Source organism: Mustela putorius, unplaced genomic scaffold (assembly GCF_011764305.1).
Source record: "Mustela putorius furo isolate JIRA1106 unplaced genomic scaffold, ASM1176430v1.1 tig00000238_pilon_pilon_pilon, whole genome shotgun sequence".
Classification (NCBI taxonomy): Eukaryota; Metazoa; Chordata; class Mammalia; order Carnivora; family Mustelidae; genus Mustela; species Mustela putorius.
Genome location: NW_025421324.1, coordinates 698,886 through 710,141, shown reverse-complemented (window position 1 = coordinate 710,141; position 11,256 = coordinate 698,886). Strand labels below are relative to the sequence as shown.

The window sequence follows — 11,256 nt, the reverse complement described above, 5'->3', positions numbered from 1 at the left end:
ACATAAATGGGGAGGTCAGGGGTACTTTGTCTCTTGTGAGGACATTGGTGCCAAGGTTTCAGGGTGCTTCTTATGCTGCCCTTAATGGGTGAGGGGGTCATGGAGCCTAGGGGAAAAAGTAGGGACTCTCCTCCGACCCCCGAAGGAAGAAGCAGCATGGGCCCAGGATGGTTTTGGGCAGCAGCAGCTGATGTTTATTGGGGGCCAGTATCCCTATGCCAGATCTTGGGGGCCTTGCCCCCTGTGTTTCTCGCTTCAGCTTCATTCGTCGCTGTCGAACTCTGAGGACAGACCCTGCAGCAGGGGCAGGGACATGGAGTGCCGGTCGGGGTCCCCGGGGCCCCCACCCTGGACTCCTGGTGGGGGGCTGCGGGGGCTGAAGAGCCAGTTCTCTGCCAGGGTTGGGGATAGTCACAGCTTGACTCATGCCCTGGTTTTTCTGCCTCCCTGGTCCCTCCCTGGCCCTCTATGCTGTGCCCACCCCCTCACCAGGACTATGCTTCCACCTCATTGCCCCTGGCTCCCTCACTCCATCCCCTGTCACTGGGATCCAGTGTGGAGTTCGGGGTTCCCCACACATTGCTGGGCACACACTCCTATATTCCCCATGCCCTCCCCCCTTTACCCAATCCCATCCTTTTCAGCTTCATAACACCTTGCAGTACCTGACAACATCTGGGGCCCCCTGCGGAAGGGGTTTCGGCCCTTGTAGGAGAATCTGGTGGGTCTGCCCTCCGGCCCTTCCTGAGGAGGTGGTGTAGGTGGGCCTGGGACAGGTGGGGGCACATCAGCAGCTTCAGGGGTATTGGCAGCGACTGATGTGAGGGCCAGAGGTGGCATGATGCCGAGGTTGGGTCTGACCCAGTTGGCACCATGGGGCAGTGGATCTTTGGTCAGAGGCTTCTGTGGTCCCAGCACTCCTTTGGGCTGCAGTGAAAACTTGAGGCAGGAGAAGGCAACAGGCAGTGACCGTTGTAACCGGAGCAGCTGGGGCTCACGGGCTGTAGGTAACAGCCCCAGCTGCAGCCAGGAACAGGAGAAGACCTGGTAGATGACATAGATGCTGTGGGTGCTTCGGAGCCAGGGAAGATTTTGCTGTAGGCTCACCTGCCCTGGTGGCAGCAGCAGGAAGGCCACCTTCTTGCGCAGTCCACCCATGTGCAGGCGGATCCGGCAGGGGTGCCCTTCCAAAAGTCGCATTTCTTCATAGGCTATCTCTGCTCGGCCATTTGGTGAGTATTCCCGAGTGCAGTGGGCAAAGGCACCCTCGGACCCTGCCTGCTCCAGGAGGTTTGGTAGTGGCCCCACTGGTTGTAGTGCCCGCCTACCCTGCCGACCTGGTAAAGCCAGGCGGGTGTGGGCTGGGCGGGACTGCTTCACTAGCACACCCAGTAGGTCATAGCAGGCTGCATCCGACAGGAAAGGTACTGCCACTACATTGGGCCCAAAGCGCTCCTCGATGACCTGCAGATGGCCAGTTTACAGGTCAGTGACTGAGTTAGGGTCAGGAGTTACCTGGTAGCCTACTCTAGATTGACCCTCCCATTGTTCACTGTGCAATTACATCTCCACGACGTGCTTCCTCCTTATTTCTTAGTTCTGTCTAGTTCTGTCTACTATTTGCCAGACCCTGCTGGGTACTGGGAATACATAAAAGCATAAAACTTCGACCTCATCTTATCATAGCTGAGTCTAATGGAGGAGACGAAGATGTAGACGGTAGTCAGCTAAGTAAAATAATAAAGAGCCAGGTGTGGAAGAGACCAGAAGTGACTTAATAGCTTTTGTCTTTGATAGAAAGGGATCAGAGGATTTCTAGTTTCTAGGTGGTAATACTTGAATTTTGAAGGAATTAGCTAGGTAGGAGGATGGTCAATCCAGGGAAAGGATACAGCCATTTAAAAAACTGGAACTTAGAAACTAAGAAGGGCACATTCAGGAACACAGTATTTCACACTACTTAAACATAAGGTCTGAAGAGGGACAGACACACAGGAACTAGACTATGAAAGATCTTGAGTGTGCTAAGTAACAGAAATTTGATCCTGAGGGCAATGGAAAGCCATTTGAAGGGCTCTGGGTGAGAGGGACAGGATCAGAGAGGTGCTTTAGAAAGTTAATTTTGAACAGCAAGACAAAATAAGGAGAGAGAAATATCAGTTAAGAGTATTGTATTACTGCAGGCAAAACATGGTGAGGCTTTCTAAACTAAATAAATGGAACTAAAATAATGGGGGAAGATCTTTAGGTTATAGAATTAGTAGAACTTAGTTAAGGAGTGTGGGAAAAGGAGTCGTGTGGGATTAGTCTTAGATGATTGGTTAGGTAGTTGATGTCATTCACTACAATGGGCACACCAGAGATAGGTTTGGAATGACTATTCTTCAACATCTTCTGCCCTGGCTACAGGGAGTACTTCTTTTAGGGATTTGAGGCCTCATCTTTGTAATGCAGGCCCCAATATGCTTTTAGGGATTCTAATTCCTCTTGGTTTTGTTCTTCTTGTCTTGCCTTTTTTGGTTTGGCAATCCAGTTCTGGGAAGTTTAACTTCATGACTACCTGGGAAACCTTGTAAAATCCTCTCTAATAACTGTATGTAGGAATGATCTCGACTCATCAAAGATATTGCTGGCTGAGACTTCTGGCTCTGTGTTCTGCTAGGGAGTATGTAAAATTCCCTTTTTGGGTCCCTTTCCTGTTTGTTCTACTTCTCTTCCTCAGCCCTCAATTCCCACACATCTGTCTCCCTGTTGCTGGCATTGCCCAGCTTGCTGGCCTGGTTGAATTCATCAGTGATCCCTTAAGCCCAGTCTGGTTTTTTTGCTACATAGAGCTGTTTTAGAAGTGTGACTGCAGAGCATAAGAGGGGGGTCGTTAACTGATGGAGTTGTGTCTGCACTTAAAACAAGCTGAAGTAGCTTGAAGACTACTGTCTCTTGTCACCTAGCCAAGGAAGTAAATGGCGCTCTTTCTTAATGTGCATGGAAGAATTTCCCATCTTCCTCTCCTGTGCTTCATTGAGACATGGAATACTTTCCTTCTGGTGGGGGAATCATGCTGAAGAACAGGGCTCTAAGAAGGTCCCTTTGGATTTCCCAGGGGTGACAGCAGAGCACTGGTGGGTTGACATTTTGTATAGAATGCTCTGTCCCCTGATGAAAAAAGCATAGTAACCAAGTATAACTTCAGAATCCTACCCTCGTTGCTCCTTTGTTCCCTAGGTTCCTATACAAATAAGGCAAATAGGAGTGTCCCCAGGAGATAACTCTCTAATGGGATTTTGACAAATACCTGGTTCTTATGGTCCACGTGTCTGCTAAGAGGTGACTCACTAATGTACCTGGAGACTTTTTCCCAGAATATAGACATGAATTTGCCTTGGGGTGGGTGGGTTATCAGGCCCTCTTTCTTATCCTTCAGGCCCCCAGTAGTTAGGGAAAATAAAATTTCCATGCTAGGGTGACTATTCTTGGTAGAGTCACCATTTGAGACCACTACCTGTTGTTTCCATTGCAGCTTTGTTTTGGGGTAAAAGTTCTGTGGAATATAGACCACTGCAAATTTAGATCTCCCAGGGGCAGCTTGGGAAAGTGAGGGTGGAAGACTCTTCCTGGATTTACCTTGGCTGGTTTGAGCTGAATGAGGAGCTTTTGAGCCATGTTTTGGTTATCTCTGTGTATTACAAAGTACTCAATAAACTCTCAGCAGTTCTGGAGAGAGGAAACCAGGTCACTCAGAGGTGTCCTGCTCCTTGAATTTTCCACGTACCACCGGTGATTTATCCTGAATCATTACCTTGCCTTTCCTGACAATTTTCCATTTGAATAGGGAAATTTTCTGATGCTGAGAGATAGTGTAGCTTTACTCTAGTTGATGATCATATTTACTTTCATTCTAATAAACTGCCTGATCTTGTCCAGACCAACCTTTTACATTGCTGAAGCTATATAGTTCAGAAGGCCTCGACTCTCCTATTTCTACTTCCCTGGAGGCTGACCTTTGTGGTGAGCTCCTGCTCCATTTCAGATGGGAACCCCATGCTATTAAGGCTGCTTTGAGTCTGGCAGGCACTACTTTAAGATGGTTGTTTTAAAATTGGTGGGCTGCCTTCTATGGGTGCTTGAAATTCACTGTCCTCCAGATCATCTAACTGGAACCTGATCCCCAAATTCTCCAAATTCAGCAATTGTAGCCATCTGGATTTGATGAGATTTGTTGAGTACCTGCAGCTAGATACAGCTGATCTCTGCCTGCTCCTGAAAATCTACATATTTTGCTCAAAACCCAAATTTCCCATTCTGTAGAAGCTAAAGGTGTAGGAGGTATCTGTGAAGAGATTGAAGTTCCTTTAGAAAGTTTAAAGGGCCCTTCGTGATCGGCCCTTGGACGTCTTTGACCTCATTTTCACTACTACTCATTTGAATTCTGCTCTAAAGGACTATTTGCAGTTTGCAAATATGCATTTTTCTTTTTCCTCTTGGCTTTTGCATATGCTGTACCTTTAATTAGGACACTGTTCACATACCCACCCACCCACCTGCTCATTAACTCATTTAGGTATTTATTAAGCACCATTTATGAGTCAGGCATTCCTTTTCCCTCTACATGAGAATAATATCTACTTGCCTAGCTAGAATGTCACTTTCTCCAGGAGGCCTTCCTGATCTCCTAAGTCCTGCCCTGACTTAGCACTTGTTACTGTTCTCATCGATTCCTATTGCCTTTCAAGGAATTGTCTTCCTACTCATAAATTGCTCAGACCCATCTAGGTCACACTTTTTTACTTTCTTTTTAGCCCTCTTACTTTATCCTTGATGAGGGTCCAGGTGGCATCAGCTTCATCCAGTGTCAGCAGGTGGGGGGTACCAACCAACATGGTGGGGTGTGAGAGGGGTTAGGCAGGGCAGTGGCTGCTGCAGGAACCCCAAGCTGCCCAGGGAGGTGAGGCCCCAGGCCTTAGGCTTTGACCTACTACAACATGAGGTCATAGAGGTCCTGTAGATAATGGGGACTTGGGTAGGGAGAGGACAGTCACTCTACTAGCCTCACTATGCCCACAGCCCGAGTCCAGGCTCTTGAGTGACTTACCCATTCTCTTCCTTAAGGGAGAAGAACGCAGGTGTGTTTGGTGGATTTGTATACGTGTGTGCTTGTGTGAGTGCATGTGTGTGTGTATGCTTATATTTCTTGCTCTGAGTTCTTTAAGGAAACAGAATCAGGCTTCCCCCTTCAGCAGCCTCCTGAAGCAATTTGCTGTGCTGTATTATCAGCTGCTGATGACTTCTTTGTGAGGTTAGGTAAGGGTCCTGAAGGATATGGGAGAAGTATAAAACAGGACTTAGACTGAGAAACAAACAGTAATTCTCAACATTGGCCATACTTTGGAATTACCTGGGAGCTTTTAAAACTATAGATACCTGGATCCTACCTCCAGGGATTCTGATTTAATTGGTCTGGAGTATGCCTAGGCATCAGGATTTCTAAAAGCTCCTCAGGCAGTTCTGATGTGCAGCCTAACTTGAAACACATTATTAATGAGTGGGTTACAATTGCAATGAAAACCAGGTGTGTGTGTAGGAGGGTGCCATATGAGTGGTGGCAGTGTGGAGGATAAGAATCTAATCGGGTAATGTTGCCTTAGTAACTGGAGAGGACTTTTAGGAAGCCAGAATTACCCAGGTAAATTTGAGGAATTTTTTTTTCATGTATCATTCCCTGACCTAGGCTGATCTGCGTGTAGCTGGCTCTCTCCTGCTGCAGCCCTAAACTATGTGTGATTTCCCTTTGTGTCTCTGTTCAGAGATTTCAACCTGGTGTTTGCTGGAGAACAGTGGTTTATCCTTGGGGAAGAGCCACTCTGTGGAGCCTTTCTAGTAGCTTCCATTCTGCCTCTTATCTGTCTAAAGAGTCTTCTCTTGAGTCCTCTGGAGAGTCGCCTGTGTTCCTAGGAAGACCCACTTCTGTATGGGGAGCATCCTTTCCTATCCTGGCCCAGCATGTAGGGCTGTCCCATGAAGTTGGCCATCGTCTGATCTGGCTGAGGTGGTATGAGTATGAGGCACAAGGAATGGTCCTACATGATGTAACTGGCCTCAGGGGAGGGTAAGTCTCTCTAGACAGAGCTAATGGTATGGGTGCTGGGTGTTTAAGCAAAGATTTGACAGTGGCTGTGGGATTGCTCCAGGAAAGGAACTGAAATCAGATATTTGTTGAAGTCCTATGTGCTAGGGGCTGTGCCAAACACTTTGAATCCATTATCCTAGTTAATCCTTTTAGTAACTTCTTGAAGTAGATACTATTATTTCCTCATTTTATAAGTGAATTAACACGCTCAGAGAGGTTAAGTAGATTAGTGCAAGGGATATAGTGAGTTAATGGCAGTCTGGGATTCAAATCCAAGTTGGCCTGATTCCAGCTTTTTTAAACTAGAATTTGAATGGTAGTTCTTTTTGGTAAAGGAAGAAATTACTGTATCCCTTCTGTTCTCCTGAGTGTGTGGTGGGAGGGCGCCTGCTCGGTGGATGTGCAAAGTCATTTAGTGAAAAGGAAGCAGGTAGCATAAGAGAGCTGCAATAGCCAAACCAGAAACCCCAAGCTTCTTGTCAGGGCAGGCAAACCCAAATTTCTTCCTCTAGTGCCCTCCTAGCCCTACACCAGGAGAGGTCATCTGATATAGTATGGTTGGCACTTCTGTTCCTTCCAGAAAGGAATCCTAAATGAGGTAGACAGCAGAGAGACAGACACCAGGACAAGGGACACAGACATGGGGCAAAACAGACAGTGCAAGGAGGCAGAAATGCAGAGGTACAGATATGAAAGTTACTGATAAACATGGGCAGGGGATGATGTACATCCATATGCTAAGGGGATTCCAGAATGAGAAGAGGGTGGATGGGATGGGGTGGGGACGGGGATGATGGGCTATTTGTGAAATGTGAAGAGGATCTCTTTTTCAGATTTTCATAGAGGAGGCTAAGAGAGGCAAATTGGGTATAGATGAACTTCTCAGGCGGAAGCCCATATCATCATCTCTTTTGGTGACGATCATGATTCTTTAAGCTCCCTGCATTCCACATTGCCCTACCCTGACATTAAGAGACTGTCTTTCCCTTTGGCTCATAGAGTCTGAGGATTGAAAGTTGCTGAAGGAAAACAGATGACAACTGAGTTCTGGATGGAGTTGATGAGCCCAAGGGCTGGACTGTTTGGGCCATAGCCTGCTCACTGGGTTATCTCCAGTGTGGCACATTCTGGGGTTTCCGTGGACAGATCATCTGCAACATATCTGAGTGGTGACTGGACTAAAGAACATGAGAGGAATAAAACAGGCAGGGGCTGTTATTTAGGGAACATGGGGTTCTCTGCAAGAACCTCCAGGGTACTACAGAATAGTGTTGATAGAACTTTTAGAGGGATAAAGAGCCCTAACAAGTCTCTTTACTTCTCTTAGGCTACAGGGATAACTGTACAAGGCCCTAATCTCTTATTTGAAACCTTTAGGGATAGATGTGTTTTGGATGTCAGAATTTTAGGAAGGGAAATAGTGCCTTTATCCTATATAAAGGAGTACCCCAGAGAGGTTTAGGGCAGTGCCCTATAATCGAACACATCAATATTTCTGAACCTAAATGTATGAATATTCACACCAAGTGAGATAAATAAATACTGTAAATACCATTGTGATGTTTCAGGTTAGGTTTTGGACCAAAGTTATAACAAAAAATATTGTTTCTTCAGAGATTTTTTTATTTTGGAACTGTGGATAAGGGATTATAGGATTACTCTCAGGTTGTTGTGAGGAGTAAGGGAGCGCTGGTAGTCTTCTAAACACATCACATGGTAGGTGTGTGATCTCAATCTAAAACAAAATAACTAATGTCCAAGAGGGTGGAATTTGGCTTGAAGAAAGAAGGTTCTTGCAGTGGGCAATGCACAACTTTGGAATTCAGCTGCCTCGGGGAGCTGTGCACAACCAGGGAATGAAGGTGCCTTAGACAAGAGGTTTCCTGTGGTGGGAAGGTGACAGAATTCATTGCTTATGAACATTGACTGCATAGGATTTCCCTTTTCATGTACTAGAGGGGAAAGGCAAAAAATGTGTGTGTGTGTATGTGTGACACAGGACATCACATATACATTTCTTTATAATAATGTTGTAATAAATATCTTACTGCATACATCTTTGTTTATATCTCTAATTATTTTGTTAGGATAGATTTATTAAAGAGGAATATCTAAGAGAATATGGATATCTTAAAGACTCATGACCAATTAGGATTGGGATTTTGTCACAATTATCCACAAAATTGTTGCCTGAGGAGTTTTTTTTAAATCAACCTCATGAAAAAGATTATTCTTGAGAATGAGTGAGCCCACACTCAAGGACAACTGTACATCTCCTCAGTGTGGCAATACCTCTGAAAATCATGCAGAACTTCTGCACTATCTCTTCAGCTCCTTGTTAATGAGGACCTGGTAAGACATCACGTGGCCCTGGAGAGGATATCACCTGCTTTTTCAGATCTGCAGCCTCCTCTGCTGTGTGGTATTCCATGATGTTTGGTGCAGCTATCTGCTGAACGGTTAGCCCTGCACTTGACTTTAGGTCTTCATGGCTGACTCCAGTACCTGTGGTTATGATAGTTTTCCCGGAGAGCTTGGGTCTGCCTGTGCAGCCTGTAGCTTTCTCCAACCTTAAAATGGTGAATCCCTGCCTTTTGCCTGCGATTATATTCATTCTTGGCTGGTGTAAAAGATCTTTTGCGCAGTGTCCCTTCCAGTGCAGATCTTAACTGAAAGTCAGTCACCTGTTGGGCAATACCATGACACTTCCTGTGTAATACCTCTGTTCTCTGCTAGCCACAGTGGTACAAAATACTCCTATTTAATCATGTTGCACCAACATCATGTACATCTAGTGATGCTGACCAGGCCAAATGGGGGTGCTAATGTAGATTTTATTTAGGAATTCAGTGTTCTTGACTGAGGATGCAGAGAAGAGCAAACTGGTAAGAGACCACAGTAACTGGACTTCAGACAATCAGGTGAAGTGCTTATTTCCTAGGATATCAAAATTTCTTTCAGTTGGATCTCTGACCCCTATGACTGTAGGCCCAGGAAGAGAAGTTTTGAGATATTGACAGGAGAGTGGGGGGATAGTAATTACGCGAGACCAAGAGGACTCTCTGGACTGGCAATGGTAAAGATCAATATGCTGGCCAAATTTGGGACCCCCCCCCCCAATCTGGGCACATTATCCAGATTCTCAGAATGTGGGGAATGAACCTGTAACTTTCCCTAAGGAGAGGCTGAAAATAGAATCTGGATCCAGAAGTGGAGAGGGCTGTGATCCCAGGCAAGGACCCAAACACTTGCCTCCTGAGGCAGCATCACTCTTCCCAGACACCTAGGTCTAGCCTCTGTAGAGGAGATTTTGTGTGGAAACATGGGGAGACTTAGGTAAAAATGATGACAGCAGAGAGGAGAGTTTTCATTAAGTTAAATCTTGTGTACTATGAACCATGGTAATTCCTGATCTTATTTTCCTGCATAGTAACATGTAGCCCCCTGCCTCCTGCCTCCCAAGCAAGATATATGGATAGGCCAAAGCCTGCATATGCTAGTGGTTATGCATAGTAGAGACTTCAAGGCAAATATGTGTTCACTGGTTATCACCGTCCTATGTAGACTGTGGGACAAAGCTGACATAATTCACACCTCCAGGCCCTAGACTCTCTTCTGTATATCCCCTCTCCACCAGAAGACTCCACTGTTTTCTCTTACAACTGGCTTTTTCTGATGGTGAAGATTTCCAGGAGCTGGTCTCTGATTTGCTTGGTGCGGACCCCATAGATGAGTGGGTTGAGGGCAGGTGGCAGCAGCAAATAGATGTTAGAGAGAAGAATGTGCACAGGCTTTGGGACAGTGTGACGACCAAAGCGATGTGTGAGGTAAGAGAAGAGACCAGGTACATAGAAGGCCAGAATGACACAGATGTGGGAACTACATGTGCCAAAGGCCTTGGCCCGGGCCTCCCGGGTAGGCAGCCGCAGTACAGCGTGGGCAATGAGCCCGTAAGAGGCAGTGATGCCCAGGATATCTATACCTGACACGGCCAGTGAAAGTGCCAGCCCATACAAATTGTTGGCCCGCGTGTTGCCCACCACCAGCTCTACCACTGCCATGTGTGCACAGTACGCATGGCCAATGGTCTTAGCTCGGAAGTGCTCAAATCGTGCCACAAGCAGAGGGAAAGGCACAACAATAGCCACAGCTTTCAGTGCCAGTGCCAGTGCTGCATAGCCTACACGGGTTTTGGTGACTAGGAGAGGATAATGCAGTGGACGCCCTACTGCCACAGCACGATCATAGGCCATGGCCAACAGCACACCAGATTCCACAGCAGTCAATGCGTGGACAAAGAACATCTGGGCCAGGCAGGCACCGTATGGCACAGGCCGGGGCCCAAGCCACAGCACAGCAAGCAAGCCTGGGGCTATAGATGTAGCTAAGCCCAGGTCTGTAGCTGCCAGTGTGGCCAGGAGTAGAAACATGGGCTGCTGCAGTGTGGAATCCATCTGCACCAATGCCAGCAGTGTTCCATTGCCCAGCAGGGCCAGCAAATACATGGGCCCAAAGACCAGTGTCAACCAGGCCTGGGCACCCCCTAGTCCTGGAATGCCAGTCAGTATGAAGAAGGTTGGGCGTGGGAAGGTGGAGTTGGGATGTGGACCTTCTGCCATCCTGTGGGGGGCAAGGCTTTAGGGCTCATGGGGGCATGACTCCTGATAGGGAAGAGATGGGGAGATTTTGGAGGGAGTCACAGTGGCACAGACCCATCCATGGGGTACGTGTAGGGATAGTGCAGCATTGCGGGATCACAGGGTTATAACCTTAGGTTAAGGTCTTTGGATGGATAATCAAGGTCACTACCCCAGCTTGAATGGGAGAATCCTTCATGCCTGAAAGCCCATGAGTGTTGTAGGGGGAGAAATGGGGAGACACTGGTATTGAGAAAGGAGAGCCTCCCTGTTGCAGGGGCTGCTATAGCTGGAGGTCACCTGAGAGCCGGGGCTGAGATGCAAGTTCTTCTTTCTCAGGATCCAAAGTAGAGTCCGTCTCAGTCTCTGTAAGGTGGGGGAAAGCCAGAGCCTGTTGGGCATCAGGCCCCAGGCTGCACTGTCCTCGAATGTGTATCCTTAGGCAGAGCTCCTGGGCCTCAGCTTCCTCAGCTCCACAGTGGAGGTGGACACGTG

General features: G+C 47.2%; 2 protein-coding genes across 3 annotated transcripts; both read right to left on the bottom strand.

The window, feature by feature from the left end:
* Positions 1–31: 31 nt before the first annotated feature.
* On the bottom strand, positions 32–4,957 carry CUNH11orf42 (chromosome unknown C11orf42 homolog). 2 transcript variants are annotated; one of them, XM_004781186.3, is made up of 3 exons: positions 4,806–4,957; positions 666–1,464; positions 32–294 (listed from the first exon to the last, which is right to left on the bottom strand). In XM_004781186.3, the coding sequence occupies exons 1-3, from the start codon at positions 4,875–4,877 to the stop codon at positions 107–109; spliced, it is 1,059 nt and encodes a 352-aa protein (XP_004781243.1). In that variant the 5' UTR covers positions 4,878–4,957; the 3' UTR covers positions 32–106. The 2 variants fall into 2 exon arrangements, with proteins under 2 accessions (XP_004781243.1, XP_004781244.1); XM_004781187.3 differs by having other exon boundaries at positions 143–392.
* Positions 4,958–9,780: 4,823 nt separating this feature from the next.
* LOC101687149 (olfactory receptor 52W1) lies at positions 9,781–10,746 on the bottom strand. The gene has a single exon (XM_045078248.1). It carries the CDS (start codon positions 10,741–10,743, stop codon positions 9,781–9,783), a length of 963 nt encoding a protein of 320 aa, XP_044934183.1. The 5' UTR covers positions 10,744–10,746.
* Between the last annotated feature and the right edge of the window lie 510 nt (positions 10,747–11,256).

What these genes read in the sequence shown, in the direction of transcription:
- CUNH11orf42 (XM_004781186.3), bottom strand. Translation starts at nt 4,877, where the DNA reads ATGTTGGTTGGTACCCCCCACCTGCTGACACTGGATGAAGCTGATGCC. An exon ending in GGACCCTCATCAAGGATAAA is followed by an intron (nt 1,465 to 4,805) that starts GTAAGAGGGCTA and finishes GGCCATCTGCAG; the next exon opens with GTCATCGAGGAGCGCTTTGG. An exon ending in GGGGCCCCAGATGTTGTCAG is followed by an intron (nt 295 to 665) that starts GTACTGCAAGGT and finishes CCCCTGCTGCAG; the next exon opens with GGTCTGTCCTCAGAGTTCGA.
- LOC101687149 (XM_045078248.1), bottom strand. Translation starts at nt 10,743, where the DNA reads ATGGCAGAAGGTCCACATCCCAACTCCACCTTCCCACGCCCAACCTTC.